At 43.1% G+C, this 20201-nt stretch overlaps 1 protein-coding gene across 4 annotated transcripts in view; it reads right to left on the bottom strand.

The window, feature by feature from the left end:
* Positions 1-19523, bottom strand: part of abcc3 (ATP-binding cassette, sub-family C (CFTR/MRP), member 3) — a 40207-nt gene extending 20684 nt beyond the window's left edge. For all 4 annotated transcript variants that reach the window (XM_078103082.1, XM_078103081.1, XM_040175782.2 and 1 more), the window contains exons 1-8: positions 19188-19523; positions 10245-10421; positions 9681-9806; positions 8900-9037; positions 7277-7402; positions 6923-6984; positions 6072-6203; positions 2802-3053 (exon numbers count right to left, since the gene is read on the bottom strand). In XM_078103082.1, the coding sequence (XP_077959208.1) occupies positions 2802-3053; positions 6072-6203; positions 6923-6984; positions 7277-7402; positions 8900-9037; positions 9681-9806; positions 10245-10421; positions 19188-19223 (1049 nt within the window). In that variant the 5' untranslated portion in view covers positions 19224-19523. The remainder of the gene's footprint in view (positions 1-2801; positions 3054-6071; positions 6204-6922; positions 6985-7276; positions 7403-8899; positions 9038-9680; positions 9807-10244; positions 10422-19187) is intronic.
* Positions 19524-20201: the final 678 nt, after the last annotated feature.

Below are 20201 nucleotides of genomic sequence, written 5' to 3'. Positions count from 1 at the left end.
TAGCACCAGCAAAGACACTTGGGATCTTGCGCTATCAGAAAAGCTCAGAGAAGATGCCATTAGCCTCTTCGAAGAATACGCCCAACTGAGTAAGGTCAAGTTTCATTGAGCCCTGATGCCAGCGGGTGCGCCGGCTGAACCTGATGCAATCACCTTCTCTGATGGCAGCGAGCATGCGTATGGTGCCGTCCTGTACCTACGGTGGGCCTGTGACCTAGGTTCCATGATGAGGCTGGTGGAGTCTAAAGCTAAGTTGACCATTTTGGACCACAAGGGGGAAGCAGTCAAGGCAGAGATTTGTGGAGCAGTATTCGCCGCCCGGTTACAAAAGTACTTTGAGCAACATGGCCGGATTCAAGTCAAGCAGTGTCACCACTTTGTTGACAGTCAAACAGTCCTTGGTGCAATTCAACGTGAGAGCTATGGCTTTCAGACATTCTTTGCCAACAAGATTGGAGAAATCCAAGGCAGCACGCAACGTCAGGATTAGTGGTGGATCCCTGGAACGCTCAACATTGCTGATATTATCACTCGTGGGGCTGGTCCAAAAGATTTGGATGAAGGTTCACCATGGCAGCAAGGACCAGAGTTCCTGAGTTTACCAGCAAATGAGTGGCCAATTATGTCTGCAAAGGACGTATCGGCAACTGCCAGAGAGTGTGTTGGAAAGATGCAAAAGAAATCATTTACTGCCGTACTCACGTGAAGAAAGGGCCACCAGACCTGGAGTGTCGGAGACCAACTGCTGGTGCTGCTGTCTGAAACCTGGTGGATGAAGGACGGTTCCGCAACCTGACTCACCTGGTTAAAATTGTTGCCCAGGTCTGGAGGGCAGCTAAGTGCTTTGCAGCTCAAAGCAGGATCTTGGTAACACCTAAGTGGGAGGCAGTTTCATAAGCCGGGGTCATCACTGCAAATGAGCGCCCCATTGATGCCAGGGTACAGAGCTGTGAAGACACTGTGCAGTACATCCCACTCAATGCACTCCTGTTGGGGCGGGCATCATCGAGTGGTGACTGGAAAACATTTGTGTTTACGAGCTATCCCTATAAGAGGCTTCAGGAAATGCAGCACCAGGTCAACAAATTCTGGAGGTCCTGGAGCCAACTTGCCGGTCCTAATCTCTTTGTGAGGAGTAAATGGCACACTACACAGAGGAATGTTGCAGACGGAGATATTGTTTGGCTGTGCGACCAAAATGCATTGAGGGGTAACTTTAAGCTTGGAAGTGTCAACCCTGACTCCGGGATCTCTGACCACAAGGTCACTGTGTGCGATCTTTCCAGCGGTTCTGGTGGGAAGATTGAGTGGGAGGTGTTGAGTTGAGCTGCAGGCCGAGCCCCTCTCTGGCTGAGAGGCAGGTTTAGGTGTGTCTCCCAGGCTGGAGGCGGAGAATTGAATGCACCAGGTGGAGATGATCTGGAGATCAGGGTGTGTTGGAGGCACTCACTCACAGGACAGTGAAGAGCGAGCAGTGTGAGAAAGCGACATTGAAGAGCTTGGAAAGAGGAGACTGCAGGAATAAAGCTTGCAAAGACTGAAGAAAGAGCCGGTTTTTCAGCTGGTTTGACCTGGACAATTTTAAAAATAGAAAGCAAGTAAGCAAAGAAGTCTGAATCTTGGTCATTGAGTGGAATCCAGTCTACACTTCTTAGCAAGTTGCCCTTTCAAGTGGGGAGCTGCAGTTTGAACCTCGCTTTTATCCAAAAGCGACTTACATGTATAACCCATGGCTATTTACATTTTAGCCCGGGGAGCAATTGGGGGTTAAATGTCCGGGAACCACCCTCTGCTACCCCTGCACCATGACAATCATTACTTGTCAATAGTCCTCAATGTGCAAAGTGTCCTACACATGATTCTTGCTCCTTTGGTGATGTCTTCATGATTTACGGTTAAAATGGATGAAGGATCAAATAACTTTAGGTAAGTAAACTAACTGAAATTAAAGAGCACTGTAAGTATTTCTGTCCTATACTAATATCATTCTACATAAGTTCAATGTTATTAGTCATAGCTTTCACAATCAAATAACAGACGAAGGAACAAAAGCTTATACTGTGGAAATAAGTTCTGTGAAATATTATATTATATAATTATTATACAAACGTACGCAACCTTATTCAACCAAACGACCGTAAGAAACACACAGAGAAACTATATAGTGATCCAGTTCTGACACCTTATCTCTATATAGAGAAGGTGGCAGAACTGAAGCCCCACCGTAATCCATTAGAAGATCAAAGGAAACATCTGGAATATACAAAATGTCTTTGCATCCTTAACAAGGACAGTATGCAGTTTGAAATAATACAGCTACTATATATCAGAGAAAGCAAACCAGCATGCAAAAACATGCACAAAATATTCAAAACAACATCCTGAAAAAAGCACTCGGCAACACCAAAACAATGGCACCTTATTGGGTCTTGGATCTATGCAAATACAGCGTAGTAATGATGCGTGCAACAGGCCCCCTGGCCCTCTGCACAACCCCCCCTCCCCCCGACTACTGGCTATGTTGGCCCTTTGCACAACCCCCCTGACTACTGGCTATGTTGGCCAACCCCCCCTTTGCACAAACCCCCACCCCTCCCTCTCTCCACCCCCAGCCTGAACTCTTAATGTGTGTTTTAACTTAACTTAACTTTAACTCCTTAATAGTTTAACTATGTGTATATTATGTTTGTATAATGTCAGGAGCTACCTGGATCTTGAATTTCCAGGGGATCAATAAAGTACTTTATCTATCTTTATTATCTACTTTATCTATCTATCTGAGATGTAACCTGTTCCTCTACCTGAGCAGCTGAGGGTTGACGAAGGTGATGACGTCCTGCAGCAGCTTGAAGGCCGAGCCAATCAGAAAGTACGGTCCGAAAGCTTTGATAAGGGCGCGTAGGAAGGACGGCTGGCGGGACGCAGCTTTCTGATTGGGCAGCAGCACCTCTGCTTCCTCCAGGCTGCTTTCTCCTGCACCGGCTCCGATGTGGTTGGTGGTGGACGGCGGGAGTTTGGAGAACACAGCCTGGTTGGAAGGCCTGGTCTCTGCGCTGTGGGATTGGGGTCGTTGGATGGGAAAGACATACAAAGATGGAGAGAACAACAGGTGTGTAAGGACCGGGATCTATTTTTACAAGTGAAATTATATTGATATCTTTCTATTGTGACTTTCCCAAATAAAAGCAAGTCTAGTAGGAAAGTATACAATACTAATGCTGCACCTTGCAAGGCTAGGAGCTAGCTAGGAAGTCATTCGCTGAAAGGAAGCGGCTTCATGATAAATTAAATCTTGTCAAAGTGGGGTTTCGAGGGATACTTTTCTATAGTCCATGAAGTTGAAATATTTCAACTTTGGGCGACAAATTCGCCCGACGCTGTCTAGCGAAACCCAATCAGCGTTGAGATGCTCCGCTCGTCATCACCGCCGTCCTGCTGACAAAAGCATGAATACACTTTATTAAACAGACGCTCACCGGAGACACAGCTGAGACTGAACGCCTGTAAGTTAGTTTGTGTCTAACCGAAAGACGCCGGCACCGAGCCGACACAACAGGGGTCCGTTTCAAGTAGGAGGTTTAACAAACTAAGTCAAACCCTAAACTCTGAGTTGATTTACCCTGAGATGGGAGAAACTGAGTTTTGGGTTTCAGAACATCTGTCAACATGCTGCCTTCACAAGCAGCATCAATGGAGCCACGATACTACGATTTACCATGGCAACCATCACAAACAATATATTCACCCCTATTTACTGCAGCAAAAGAGAGAAACTGCGTAGAGAACATTGCTGTAAGTTCCAATATATTGTTGTCAGTTAATATTTAATGTACACACTAATCATAATCCATACCTTTTACTAATTCCCAGTGGGAAAATAACATTTTTACACTGTTAGAATGCACTACACACGGGCTTGAAATACACTCGCGGCTCTGCATTCAGTAGCTTTACTAATATTGTCCGCATCACCGATGTTGTAAAGGAAAATGCCGTTTGCAAAAAAAGTAATACACTACACAAAGAATCTGCTCATATGTGAAAGCATGTCCATGATGAGTTAGTTAGTTAGTTATATGAGGACGGGTGAGGTTATGTACATATTTGATGGACTGTGAAGAAAAACTATATATACTGTAATATTCTCTCCCGACGTATGTTTAACACCCTGCGAAGTAAAACCGCTCCTTCATCAACTGGATCGTCCAGAAAAGGAAGTGCCATGTTCAAGAAAAAACACTTTAGTCTTTAACGCAAAATCTTATTTTGTGCATATGTGGAAACTGCACTAAAATATGAATGAGGAAATGTGCTGTGTGATTGGCTGGGCTGCCGTCAGAGGGAGGAGACTTTGAAAGAAACTCAAGGTTTATTGAAGAAAACCTACTCCCGACCAGGTTATGTTCACAGGCTCAGTTACCATGGTGACTGACCCAGAGCTTTAGTTACCTCCCTTTGTGGAACAGACAAGCCAGAGTTTCCCTCATCTCAGGGTTAACCAACTGAGTTTTCACTAAACTCGCTTCTTGAAACGGACCCCAGGTCATCAGACCAGCTGCTGGTCCGCCTGAAGCAGCGCTGGAAGCCGCAGTCATCCAGACGCACTTCCTGGAGGAGTCGGTGAAATTCAAGCTGTGTGCGGCGACGGATGATGTCATGAACCCGAACACAACACCGTTTGCGGTTCCGACGTTTGTGTAATTCACACAACAAATAAAGAGCAGAAATTGTGGTTATTTATTGCCATGGTGGATAGCGGAAACGATAACTGTCTTTACGGAGACACGTAACAGAGATAAGCCATGCCCCCTTCCAGGCGCGAATGAAGCAAAAAAATGGGACCCGAATGAAGCAAAATAGAGTAAACTTGCGTGAGTAAAGCAGGGCGAAAATTTGCTTCGCTTTAAGTCACAGCTAAATTATACCGTTGTCATCATTGAGGAATGCATTTTAAACACCTTTTAAAGCTCCCAATTATATAGTGTAGAACATCATATGTCCTAATCACTTATGATAAATCCCATTGGGAAAGTGGGATTATTGCAGTAAGTAGTAATTCAAACAAAAGACACTTCATGGTGTTTTTCCTCGTCTTCTTTGCTAACAAGAAGGTTCATCGGGTCAAAAAGAGGCCGGGCAATGACACATAATGCAAATTAAGTTGCACCACGTTTTCAGGAAGGAATGTTTTGCAAACACTAATACCGACTTAAAGCGCAGGAGTCGTCCACGGTTTAACCGGAATTCAGCTCAACGTCAAACAGGTTATCCCATGGCGGCAAATGGAAAAGGCTTTATGGAGCGTTGCCAGAACATTTTACAAGTGGTCCTCAGCGAGGCAGCACACACTCGACAGGAAAAACTGCTTCACGGCGGTAGGAAGCCGCCCCGCCTCGCGTAGGTCAGAGTTCACGGAGCTTGTCGGGTGTGTTTGTGTACGGCAGGCAACGCCTGTCAGTGGGGAAGCACAATGGGTCCGGGTCCTTCTCTGCGTGACCAAGCAACTAAACTTGTTCCTCCAGAATGCGGCTGAACACACTTCCCTTGCCGACGCAAGAGATTAATTCACTCTGTAACGTATCCACACAGAACCGAGGGGGACGGATTTATTCCTTTAAGGCTCTGACATTAAAAACAAAAATAACAAAGATAGGGAATTCACTGCAGTGTGCTTGTGTGTAGCAGCAGCAGGCACAGTTTTATATGTTATAAGTAGCTGTCCCACTGCTTGGGTTCCAAAGCACATGCTCATGGTTGCATGTCTCCGTACACACACACGCACGCATTTGCAATGAGACGGCGCTGGTCCAAAACACATGTCAAGGGACAATGTGTTTATTATCCAGCTGTGCATTTTGTAGTATCCAGGTTACAGTGCTTCCTGCTTTAACCTGATTTCTCCTAACAACCTGCTGTCTTTGTCAGTAAACACAGTGTCTGCTTTCATGCACGGTGGCACCAAGTACAGCCTTCATATGATTAACACAGACCTACCGGAAAACACTGGGCTCGGACTATATTTTTTGGAAAGGACAACGCTTCCCCCTCTTCCTCTTCTTGTACAAACATACCTCTTGGCTTTGGCCAGCTCCTTTTCCCACTCCTGGAGGAGCTTCATCACCGCCACCTTGGAGGTGTCGCGCTTGTTCAGAGACCAAAGGTCTTTGTCCTCCAGAGGCTTTTTGTAGCCTTTTATTGCCATGCTGAGAGAAAGGGAAACAGCGTCTCAATGTTCTCATATTCTTTACATGTAAACGATGATGAAAATTGTTAACCCTTGAGCTGAAACCCTATGTTTTTGTTGTACTCCTTAGTCAGTTTTATCAGATGAATCTAGCATTTCAAAACAGACAGTTGTTGACATAAACAAAACATACATTCAATCCGCCTCCACTGATCTGGCATTTGACTGTTTGTCATTGTTTTCTTCAATTCTACCCAGATGTGCGTTTCATTCTCAAGACGAGTGATTCTTAAACCAAAATGCTTAGACAACTTTGAGAAACTGAGATGACTCAGTAAGAATGCTCTCCACAGTCTTAATTGAGTTTGCTAATCAATCAGTGCATTGGATTTCACCGGAAATTGGCTTGATGGTGTTGCTGACAGGAAACGATGCAGTTAAGATATTTAAACATGTTTTTAGTTACATGTTCTTACAAAAAATACCAAGGAATAATACTGCAATTATTCTGTATTTTGATATTGAAATACGTCACAGAGCCGAAATGAAAACTACATTAATGTGATTACAAAAGCCTTTACACAGCATTAAAATATTTAATTGCAGAGGAATAAAAATGGAATTGATGGAACCCTTATATATTGTATTATGACAATTTTCCCAATGATTTTTATTTCATAATATCCTGAGAGTGTGGTCCTATGGATTATCCAGTGGCATAGAGCAATGTGAACCTACCTTGTAAACCACCAGAACGTCACGGTGGAGAGAAACCCTGCTGTGGTTTCAGGGCAGGGATTCTAAGGAAAATGGGACAATGTCCGGACAAATAGAAGCCAGAGAAGTTAAACAAGGATACGGATGACTCTGGGAACAAGCAGAAACAAGCGGCTTCTCTGTGGGCTTGAATGGTAAGTGTGACCTGCTTGAAGAAGCTGCCCTCAAAGCACCCACTGAAGAATTTCTACCACTCAGGACACTGAATACACAGTGACGCTGAGAAGAAGAGATGTTCTCACGTACAACATAAAGACACACACACTTATGCCTCATGGATGCTGAGCGGAGCCCACAGCGGGAAGCATAACTCACAGGGTCTGTGACAACATCGGAGAAGAGAGGGGGTTTCTCATTAAAGCAGCAGAGGATCAGCTCACAGATCACCAGGCCAAAGTAGAAGTAGAACGTGGTGAATCGCAGCTTGTCGGTCACTTCGTTCTAAAAGGTAAAAAACACAAGACACACGTGCATGAACACACAGTGAAGAGAGTAAGGCCACACATATAGTGGTAAGCAAGTGTCCAAATGGAGGACTTTATGACATCGAGTCATTAAAAGACATTAAAAGAATGAAAAATATTAAGACTTTGTGCTCGTTCAACATGTGTGATACATTTTTTTATTGCATTCATATTTTATAGAAACACTGCATGACTCCTTGGAGAGGAGTATCCATCGTGACCTGTAACAATCTTATCTGACCAAATTATGCTTTGTGTGAATCCTAACATCTAAACTAGTCTAAAGAGACCTAGTACCTGGAAACAGTTGTCTGTATAAATGCTGTCGTTACTACCGCATTGCATTGTGGTATATTTATGCTGGAGTAGTGACATGTGACTGCATACTGTAATATATAGGAAATTGTATGCAATTTTGATATTTAGGGGTTCCTATTTAGCTGTTGCTATCTTGGCAGTGACGACGCAACATAATCCAGAAAAGGGCATTGAGGTGGACTAAACAAATCAGGGTTGAGGAAACAAACTCACCTACAAATCAGCCAAGTTTATGGCGGTAAATCAGTGTCAAAATCCGAGAGTGCAAAATGCATATGCGTTAATCAAACATTCGAGCAAAAGTCGGTCTCGGTCTCAAAATCTGGATCTGCACGCTCGAGAAGGTGTTTTCTGCGCGCTGGCTGTTTTAGACAGTGAAGGGGCGGATCCAGTTGCCATGGTATCTCTACATCTAATTGGTTACAAACCCCGTCTTTGGATTGGCTGGAGTTATGCATTCACAGAACTATAGAAGCCTATTTCCGCACTAAAGAAAGGGGAAAAAAAATTATGAGATAAAACGCTGCCAAAACACAAACAACACCTCTCTGTAACCATAATAGACCGCAGATGACAACCAGCTACAACTGTAATTTACCATTATTACCTGCACTTCGGGCCACACATTAAGACCAATGCGTCCAGCTCGCAGACTGGTCCGTATTGGTAAAATAAGTTCCCTCTGACGAGCTATTGAACCGGGAAGTCGGAAATAAGTAATCCACCAGGTCAGAGGTTTTCGTCAACAGCTCCAATCAACCGCCGATGCAAAGTGTTGTACTTTGCGGCTGCTTCTGACCTCTGACTCATATATTTAACATTGTCTTCCATGTTGGCTGCTCCTGTGCATATCCCTTCCAGCTCCTTTGGTGAGCTGCGAAGCACGAGGAGGTGAGAAGTACACAACTGCAGTGAAACAACAGGCCTATTATTCCCTCTCCGCTTAGTGGGGTCCTCGACTGACCCCTGTAGAACATCCACTGACTGTAAGCCTCAGACCACAGACCTCACTGTAGACTTTACACCTCAAGGCTGGTTTTCGCGAAAGTAAACCTGAGCGAAGATAATGCCAAGTACAAGTAGGTATTTAGATTAGCTAAGAATCAGAGAGGGGGGGTGTGGGCAGGGTGTTAAAGAGGTTCCACGGCGTTCTCACCTGGCTGAAGGCCTGTAGGATCTTGGAGCGGAAAGGCACAATGGCACACAGCACGGACAGGAACCAGAAGATGAGAAGGACCCCTGAGGACTGGACCCCACGTAACCTCTCAAACTGGATTAGAAAAGTGGCCAATAGCTGATGGAGAGGGAGAGGTGGGGGATGGGGGAGGGTTAGGCAGAGGGAGAGGCTGAGTTAGATTAGCCAGGACAGAATCACGGAGGGCATGTAAGGTAAACCTCAGTTAGACAGGCTGAACCAGGTTAACCCGACGTAGCACCTCAGGAGAACTACAGACCAGGTCTCCTTGGGTATGGGAAGAAACAAAAGCAGCACTATCACAGCTGCGGTGGGGCATGTTCTCACTTTGGCAAAGAACTCTGCAAGGTTGACAGTCTCTAAATTAAGTTTTACGGCAAATAATATGATTTATTTATTTTTTATGCGCAGGCATTGAAATACCTATAATACGTATATGTAAACTGTACACTATATAGAATGACAAAAATAAATGGATGAACGGAATAACCATATCATTCATGAAAAAATAAATCATTGCAGTAGCGTGAATATAACCTTTAATGTATTGGCATTTATATATCTGCATGTAATGTATACCATCATTGTTTGCATAGTTTCCTTATTTAACATAAGGAAAACTCCCAAAACAGGTTTTGGGGGGTAAAGATATGTTGAGAGTGGGCAGCAAGACCATTCTATTATTAAAAAAAAGCCACACATCTCTTTACAAAACCTGGAAAGAGAATGGACAAATCCTTACCATGGTCATGCCCAGAACCAGCGGGGTGATGAAGTAGATCGGCGGCTGGGTGTCATCTTGCCGAAGCTCGTGAAATGTGTAGAAGAGATCGGTCCAACACACAATCCACAACAACAAGCCCAACACCTAAGGGAAGACAAGTCACGTGACAGACAGTGTAAGTAAAGAGGGGAGGAGGGAAGATCTAAACATTCAGGGGTCGGCATGTTCTGTGCTCATTGTTCAGAAGTCGGCATTAACAGTCAAATCTCCCTAATAAAGAAATAAATCTCTTTGTGCTTCCTTTGCATATCTGAAGAATGCCACATTCCATCCACTTCACGAGAGACGGCTGGAACATGGACACGCGTGGCAACATCTTCAGCACAAATAAACTTTGAATCAATAGTGAACACAATCGGGGGCAATCGGGCCCCCAATTGGCAAATTCAAGTGAGGAGGATTGCAATCAGTTTAAGGGAAAACTAACACAGCTGGCCGTTGCTAAGTGACCGACATCAACCTCATGATTCAGTCCAACCCCTCTTTGGAGAACACATTGTTAAAAATAAATCCCCATCTTACCGTTTTGAATCTGTTCAAGATGGACATCATGATGTAGCCGCTGTGATTCCTCTTGAGATAGAAGAGGTAGATGGGGCAGACGGCCCAAAGGTAGACACAAGGCAGCCATGACAGGACAGAGAGCTGGAAGCACTGTGGGAGGTCGGGCTGATCCGTGTGCAGTGTCTGGTTGGCTTCCTGCAGAGACACACGGCATGGGGGAGCGGCGCATTAGCTTACATGCTATCTAATTGTGCCATTTGGAGCAGTGATACTGTGTTCTCAGACTACTAGCCAGGTATATGAAAACCTACTTGGATTCCTTGGACGGCACAGGTCATGTCCCGTTACAAAACCTTGCATTTAATGGTGGGTTGGTCGCTGCATCACGCAAAGGGTGGTATGTGTTTTGCCCAGAATAAGGTCATCCACATTTGTGTCCTAACTTGAGCACTTTGACTTGTCTAGGTCACCTCTACCAGCTCCACACTCTTGTCTACAGAAAACAAAGCAGGCAGGAATGGTCTTGGCTTCACAAAGGACAACACACTTGTGTATGGTAGGTTCACACCAAAAGCAAAGCAAATTTTCGTTCCGCTCCATAAAGCCCTTTCCATTTGGCGCTATGGGGTAACCTGTTTGACGTCGAGCTGTGTTCTCAGACTACTAGCCAGGTATATGAAAACCTACTGGATTCCTTGGATGGAACAGGTCATGTCCCGTTACAAAACCTTTCAATTAATGGTGGGCTGGTCGCGAAACTGTCTTTTTGAACGTGCAATTATAGGGCTTTTACTTTGCAGAAATCTACAAAACTGTACAGTAAACAAATTTCAAATTCATGATGGTAGTAGTCAGAGAGGTCCTTAAGACAGGTGCTTTGGTCTTGGTCTGGAACTATTGATCAATCTGTTTTTATGGCAGTTCAAACTTTGAGAAATGGTGTTTTTGAACGGGCAAAAATAGGGCAGAAATCTCCAAATCTGTACAGTTTAAATACTTGATATTAAGCATGGTAGTAGTCAGAGAACACTGACCAATGTACCTTAACACAAGTACATTGGTCTTGGCCTGGAACTATTGATGAATCTCTTTTTATTGCATTTCAAATATGGAGATAATTCTTTTTGAATTTGCAAAAATAGGGCTTTTACTTTGAAAGAAATACTCCAAATCTGTACAGTAAAAATACTTGATATTCAGCATGGTAGAGAGATCCTTAACACAAGTGCATTGGTCTTGGTGTGGAACTATTGATCAATCGGTTTTTATGGCAGTTCAAACTTTGAGAAGTGGTGTTTTTGGACTTTGAAGAAATCTCCAAATCTGTACAGTAAATATGTATGATATTCATCATGGTAGTAGTCAGATAGGTCCTTAACACATGTGCATTGGTCTCGGTCTGGAACTATCGATCAATCTGTTTTTATTGCAGTTCAAACTTTGAGAAATTGTGTTTTTGAAAGAGCAAAAATAGGGCCTTTACTTTGGAGAAATCTCCAAATCTGTATAGTAAAAATACTTGATATTCAGCATGGTAGTAGTCAGAGAGGTCCTTAACACAGGTGCATTGGTCATGACTTGGAACTATTGATAAATCTGTTTTTATTGCATTTCAAAATGGAGATATGGTCTTTTTGAACTTGCAAAAATAGGGCTTTTACTTTGAAGAAATCTCCAAATCTGTACAGTAAAAATACTTTATATTCAGCATGGTAGTAGTCAGAGAGATCCTTAACACAGGTGCATTGGTCTTGGTCTGGAACTATTGATCAATCGATTTTTATGGCAGTTCAAACTTTGAGAAGTGGAGTTTTTGGACTTTTACTTTGAAGAAATCTCCAAATCTGTAGAGTAAAAAGGTTTGATATGCATCATGGTAGTAGTCAGAGAGGTCCTTAACATGAGTACACTGGTCCTGGCCTGGAATTATTGAGAATTGTGTTTTTATTGCATTTCAAATATGGAGATATGGTCTTTTTGAACATGCAATTATAAGGCTTTTACTTTGAAGAAATCTCCAAATCTGTGCAGTAAACGACGCAGAAGCATGCGCCGGCCTTCATTCGCGACCAGACGCGTCTGTGCATTGACTTTACATGGAATCTACTCCGGTGAATAATTTGCTTCGCTTTTGGTGTGAACATACCACAAGCTCTACATATATACAAAATAAAATGAATTGAATTGAACTGTGGGAGAAGGCTAGAGTAAACACGAGTCATAGTGACACGGCGGCTCCCGGGCTACCCTGGACCAACGCTGACGTGAGGCCGCCCACAGATGGAACCAAGATAAACACAGCTGCTGGATGCACCTCCACACCCAGTTCGGAAGGCCGTGTGTAAGTGAGTGTTGCGGTGGAAAAGAGGTGAGAGGTGATTGCGTGTGCATGTATTTGTGTGGCTGCAATGAAACGTTCACTTTTCCTTTGGCAGCTTTCTCCGTGGGGGCTAATGAGCTCTAAATTCCCAGAATGTAAAACTGCTTGTTTCATTACTCTTCTTGAAAGGAAATATTTGATTGAGCACGAGCCAATTGCTGCTGTGATCTGCCTTCTGACCCAATTTGAGTTCCCACCTTTGAAAACATAAAAATTCTAGATACTTCCCGAGAGAGTTTTTAAGGATTGCCCCAAAAAGCAGATCGGCTCTTATCACACAAATCAGGTGTTTATATTGTATCACAGCTGAGTCTAATATGTGTAGAGTCGTGGGGCACACATTTCACCTGTCTGCAGTGGTTCTCCTACCACGTGGCATTCGCAGTGGACAAGAGTGGACAGACTTCTACCCCCTAGCCCCTTTCTTTAGTACATGTTGTGCTACTTATGCGTTGGATGTTTAACACTAATCCAGTAAATGATTATGATTAACACTGGACTGGATTCCAACAAGACATACCTCTGCTCCCTTTGCCTTCGCTTTATATTGGTTGGAGGTAATCATGCAGTGTTTTCATTGCATATAGGCTTCACTGAAAAAATGACCTCAGTTTTCCCTTTTCTCCTTCCCTCACGGCAGCCAGTTAGCAGCTGGTTTTCATGATCATTACCATGACTTTTGGACAATTTTTCCAAACAAGCAGAAGCCTAGAGATTAGCTCCTTTAGCATGGCTAGCTAGTGCTGCCTCTTTTTACTCATTAGCCACACTTTGCAGGCCCCAGATCCTGGACTGTCTGAACCACATGAGCCTTACACAGATATTTGTGATGTCCACGACTTCTTCAAAATGTTCAGAGTTTGTTTCATTTTATCAGGCCTGGTAGACCTTTCCAGGTTTTTTATGGTTGCAGACAAGCCTTGCACAAACACATCTCTATCTCACTCCACGTGTAAAAGCAAATGTCCCATTTAGAAGCATTCAGTCTTATATATATCTCCCCTGCACTCTGGCAGGTAAAGGCAGCGACGCACATTATTTCTTATCTGGGTGACAAAAGGCTCTGAATGCACACAATACGGTGTTTAATTAATCTCTGCTGTGGTGGCTTGCCTTTTAAATGTGAGTAAATACTACAACGGGGAACCTTGGGTAGTGGATATTAATGTCCTTCTGAAAGTGACAGGTAGATTGTTTCCATGAATGAGAGGGAAAATAAAAAGGTTGCGATATAAGAGCTCCTTTGTTTACTATGAAAGAATGTGCTCACTCCCTTTATACAATGATTCACTGTCTGTTTTCTAATAAATGATTAAGCCTTAGTAACTGCACATTACATCTTGTGGAGGCTTGACAAGTTAACCGTTGACCTCAATTCACACAATACAATATTGACAACAAATTTGAGCTCAAAAGCATTTCATAAGCTATAATGAGGAGCGTATCAAATAAAAGCTTTTAACTAAAGGCGTGAAATTACTTTTCTTAAAACAATATTTCACTGAGGAAAATCCTGACAAGGAGAGGAAGGCTGCTCTAACACATGACCTGCATAACGGCCGCCATCCATCCCATCTCACAGACCCTTTGGGCAGTTATCGCTACACAAACCTGAAACTTCAACAAAGGGTGAGATAAAGAAAGGGAAAAAAGTTGAGGCACTTTGTTATTGCAGGCGGTCGGCTGAGGCGGTGAGGCGACTTCAGTGGCCAGGTCAAGACCGTACCGTGAAACAACCCGCCCCTCCCCCACCGGTTTCATCACTAGTGGGATCGTTGGGTAGCACCTCGTTATTATCAAAGCGAGGGGATCCCCGGGGATCTATTGCTGAAGCTTGGCTTCACTAACGCAACTCTAAATCAGCCAGAGGGAAGTATTCCCGATGAGCATGAACACGTCCGTGTGGGAGTTAGGCTTTGGAATCTCCAGGCATGCAATCAGACGTCGTTAGATTCACATCAATTAACGTGCCAATCCCCAAAAAATGGTTTCAAAGTATTTCCACGACAGGAAACACAAACTAAATTGGGAGGCTTCTATTTCTGAGACATGAAGTGACTCACTGAATAATGAGTGGTTGCCATACCTTCTTCACAGTAATAGCATTCCTGAGGCTGATGGAAGCTTTAATGTAAAGAAGCAGGGAGTTCACATGGCAGCTCTGAGACAGTCGATGGGAAGTAGACCAACACTGGGCCTAAAATCAGTCAGAAGAGGAACAACCCTCCAAACCGCAGCGCTCTTGTGTCACAAACAGCTGAACAGTTTGCACTTTTTGTGGAGTCGTCTGGCAAACCAAAGTCATTCTGGAGCAAAACCTCAGGATCAGGTGCTTCCAAAAACAGGACCTTATTTGGGAGAATGTTAGCTTTCTAGCTGAGAGTTAGAGGAGGTGATCAAAAAAAAAGCCAATAACTTTGCTTAGCCTAAATATATTTAAAATGTTACATGTACTATACAAGTACATTAGGATTCCTTTACCTCTTTTAACTTCTTCTTTCCCATTGATGTTTTGTGATGGATAAATATATATATTGATAGACAAGGCCTCTGATAAAGATATTCTAAAGCTAATGCTCAATGCCAAAGCTTGGCTGCATTGATTGCAGAGACAAAAAATGGAAAGTTTCTGTTTCTGTTTCTCTCCGTAAAATCGCAGTCAGTAACAACCGATTGAGCAGCAGCTAGTTAACAGGAAATGAAGCTGGGAGGACACTGGTTGGGACACTATGACGTCTGTTGTAGAGCTTTGGGGATATTAGAGCGGTGTTAAGTGAATCATTTCTTCACAACAGAAACTTTCTTTAGCAACAACTAATTTAAAAAAAACATTGTTGGCTGGTTTTTGTGGTTTTGCAAGAAGTGAGGCATCATTGTGCCATACAACCATATAAGGACAGAAAACTACAGCACAAGAAGACAAGCAATTGAGGGCTTTGTGTACGTAGATTTGAAAACGTAGCTTTATCAGGATTTGCTGTCTCATTTGCAAATGGAAACCAATAAAACTGTTGCACAACACACAGGAAGTGCCTCAGACAGGAAGGATGATAAATCCCAGGGCGACCGGAAGGTGGATATGGTTAACATGAAAGCGACAGTTTTGACTGAGAGGCCGTACGTAAATCTACTGCCCCCACAGTCACTAACTGCACTCTGGTAAAAAACAAAAAAATATATAGAGAGAAGCAGACAGAAGGGTCAACAATATGCTTTTGAAGGCTGAATCCAGGATGTAAAATGTATTCAACGGCAAAGTCAAAAAATAAAGTTAGAGGCTAAAGCTCCAGATCACTGTCTAAACGTTACCCACCTTGTGGTGATGAAATTAAGGAACAACACTGTTCCTGTGAAGCAGAGTAGATTTTTATTAACTTTTACAATCATTCAAAATCTAAAGCAGCTAATGTACAATTTCAGTATTCCTTCAGTACTTAGCATAGAAGGGCTAACGCTAGCTGCTAATGTTAGCTCCACAGGATTTTAACGTAGAAACTTACAAAAGTAGGTCTTCTTCCAACCTCTTTGGGTAACGACTACCACTGTTGCGTAATACCACACTGTGATTGCATTCAAGGGTGGAACATCCATTAAAGGCTCATTAGAGAGCAGGGAGGTTGTATATACAGAACATTTACATTCTGAAAGGGGACCATTGTCACAATGGTGCACTCATACTCAAACCCTGCAGGGTGTGTTCGTCCAATTATCCAAAGAAAGATTTACTTGACCTCTGGGAGTTGGTTCTCAATGGGACCGTAATACATTTAAAGTCAAATCTGTAATACATGTATATAAGGGCGCAAATGAAATGTAAATATTCAGACACAATGAGTGCTGGTTATTTCCATTAGAAAATGACTACCAAAGCCAAACGTAGATGAGAAAATGTTCACGCCCCTACTACATTTTTTCCTGCAGTCACATTTTATATTTACCTCAACAAGTGCACACCAACTACAAGGAGGCATTGAACTTTCCCAACAAACGTTCCACTTGGACCGCTTCATTCACAATCTTCCTCTTTTTCCCTTTCCAATCAGCCCCAGCCGACTAATGACGACAGAATATAAGACTCTCATAGTTTACGTGCGCTCTTCATCAACGCCAAGCAACGCTGAGGATGAATGGGAGTAGGATCGGCCCGCCTCAGGTCCGTGCCGTCTGACTCCCATTCTGTCTGCTTCTGCAACGCCTCACCGAAAAGGTCTCTTAGAAGCACTTTTGGAACTTTTGATTATATCTCATGATCTTCCCAGACAAATTAAGTTTGCCCAATTGTTATACAATCGTGCATGGAACAATTTCATTTTTATGCACTGAGTTTTTACATTGAATCAAATCTCTTTCTGGCTAACATTTCTTTTAACAGCTGTATTAAGAGGATTGTTTGGATGTTTTATACAGTATTTGTTTCCGACAGGCAAGCAGTGCTCTCGCCAACGCAACCAGACTCCATTAAAAACAGTCCTTTCAATTCTCTGAATGGGAGAGTTTCTGCGCTGGTGCTGCCTTGGTTCTTCAGTCAGTTATTGTTAGGACTTTGATGAATGTGGTCGAACCAACAACTTCTGTGTTTTTCATTTATACCTTTCACAAGTGATGACTGTACATTTAGATGTAGTTTGTAGGATATGCCTCATTGTTATACATTGCAAACAGTTGTTGGGCTCTGTAGTGAGATTGTTTTTTACCAACTACTTTTTGCAAATGCCAAGGATAAATGTTCAGACTCAATATTTTGGAATTTCACTTCAGACACAGCTTACGTAACATGTAAAATGTTTCCCACACGCCAGCGATAGAATACAGAATCCATATAACGCAGCCCAAAATGTGCATGCCATCCACAGCAGTACAGTTGAGGCTCTAATGAGTGACACATTGTCACACTGACACAGGAATCTTTTAATAGTTTAGTATTAATAATTCATATTAATAGTAAAGCGGGCTCACGTTTGGTGCGCTTTGGAATAAAATAAAAGAGCTCTGGATCATTTTGGTGGCACATGAAAGTGAAAAGCAACCATAATATCAGCATGTTATGAGATACGCAGGACTTTCAATGCCCCTTTCCTTGAAGATTGTGCACAAGCTATTGCTTGAAATAACAAAAATAAATCTTCCCTACAAAGCAAGAACCATGTTTTGATTTTACAAACGTAAACTTTGAGCCTGAGCTTTTATCAACTGGAGATAAAAAGCTACTAATCTTACAAACAACAAGACTGAAAATCAAGTCCATGGTCTTGAGCCTTAGTTTTTAAACCGACTTGCACGCAAATGTTTGAGTGGTGGGGGGATTACGGAACGGCCTCCAGTGTGTTTGCAGTGGACGTAAACAGCAGCAACCAATTTAAATCACCTCAAATGACCTCGAAAAGAGCCAGCCCTCGATTTGATATCCAGCAAGAAAATCAAGTGCACATTCTTAACTCTTTTGGAAACAACAAGGAGCCACGAAGCCGCTGAGGACGATCAGCTGCAGACCGGTGACATAGCCTACAACAGACCAAAGGTTACTGCCTGAGGGTGGCGTTATTTTTTTCGTTGACACATCAGGCTTTTAATGTCGACAATACTGGTTTGTATCTGATGTCAAAGCTTTAACTTATTCTCTAATTCCCCAGAAAACGATTAGTGCACGGGCACTGCAACAAATTACAGATATGACACCAATATCACACCCAGCCCTGGAGCGAGAAAACTAATTTACCACGCCAACAGATCTATAAACACATTTCCCATGGTCACACTGACACAACACATCCAATCCAAAGAATCCTCAATGATGTCTCAAAGCATAGCTTGAGCACATCTGTATCGACCATCAGTGGGATTTATGGCCTTGGGAATACACTATTCAAACAGTTGACCATGTTTGTATCATTTACGAGCTTTCACCAGTATTAATGTTTGCGGGGGTTATTGCGAGACAAAGTTACCCGTAACAGAGAAACATCATTCAGGTCTCTGAAGACATAGCGGTGTCACAATTAGAAAGCTTTTATCCTTCTATCCCATAGGGATTTAACGTCTGTGAGTGCTACTACCTTATTCTACTACTCTACGGGATGTCTCCTCTCAATATTCTCATTGGGAATATTTCTGAATGAAGATTAATAGCCACTTTATACATCTGTAGTCATTTTATCATTAAGTACCATGTGTACCAAGTGTTTTCTATGCTGTGCTTTCATTTATTACTCCTTAACGGACCTAGTTAACTAGTTATAACGTGCAATTACTGAAATAAGTAGTTAAGACCATATTGTTTTCGACGGTGTAACTGACTTACTACACAAACATACTAATATTTAGCGATATGATACAACGGCTTTTTAAATGAGCATTCGGCCACAGAGGACAGCCCATTGCCGTAAACTCTCACACAGCCAAACAGCCGTAATCCGCCATTAAATGGGAACTTGTCAACACACTAAATGCTTTTAAGTGGGATAAAGCTTTACTTTTAAACGACTGCCCCGGTAAAGAAAAGAAACGAAAAGCGAGGCTTAACATTGCAATGGAGTTACAGTATCTTGTAACAAGCACGCAGGTCCCACCAGCACGTAACTCACCCAGAAAGGGAGGTTCGGTCCGCACAGCCGCTCCATCTCTGGCTGCAAGCGGGAGTCCGGGAGAACCGAGAGAGAGCGCTCCCTTAACCCCGCTACCGGTACTGCCCCCTTCACAGCCGACCGGCTCTGTTGCTCTACGTAGAGAGGGAATAAAAAAAAGTGCGCTCGCTGACCGTCACGTGCCACACAGACAGCTGCGTGGCGTGTTGTGGAGGCGTTTTCGGCTTGCGTCGACAGCGTGTACCGGGGAAAACGCTGCGCTCTTGGACGCTGTGGACGGAAACGGAGCCAGCGGAGGATTATTGGAACGGGAGGTGATCGTGATGGCAGCGGGGTAGGGCTTCAGCTCGCTACGCGCCGCCTCCTCCCGCCCACTTTGGCTGAATCCTGTCGTCATCGTTCTGGAGGTGAGGAAGGCTCGAGTGGAAGGGGGGTGTTCAATTGATGGACAAGGTATGGTTTATTTTAAGTCCTTGCAATGACATATCTATGTGTGTGGGACCCATTGACTGTCCATCTGCACCTTCATACTCTACGTTCAGATCGCTGAACACATTGCAGACATTTCTGAATATAAAGCCTTTATCTTGCAGCCCATAAAGGTTTACTCAAGCAGTTCTGTACACTAGTTCAGTGTTAGTAGACTACTAAAAGGTGTGACACTAGTATAACTACACGTTGTGGTCTTATAGAGAAGGAGCATAGGATATGTCTTTTTTTTCTACATGAATTAATCACAATAATTGCAATGTTTTGGGAATAAAATGTTGCACCCGCAAACAAATAATAAACACCATATGAATGAATGAATGAATTCATTTTATTTATTCACACAATACCACTTGAAACATAATACAGCTGGGGAGGTACAAGATTAATTGGGTAAGGTGAATGGGTCCCCCAAAGAAGCTAAAGAAAAGCTTATAGGTGGGGGCCCATGATTCAATTTATAGTGGTAGCACAAAACTGTAAAGTACACAATTACCACAAATTATGACTAGTTGCTCACGAGAG

Source organism: Gasterosteus aculeatus, chromosome 5 (assembly GCF_964276395.1).
Source record: "Gasterosteus aculeatus chromosome 5, fGasAcu3.hap1.1, whole genome shotgun sequence".
Lineage (NCBI taxonomy): Eukaryota > Metazoa > Chordata > Actinopteri > Perciformes > Gasterosteidae > Gasterosteus > Gasterosteus aculeatus.
Note: the sequence above shows the minus strand (reverse complement) of the source record. Positions and strands in the feature narration are given on the sequence as shown.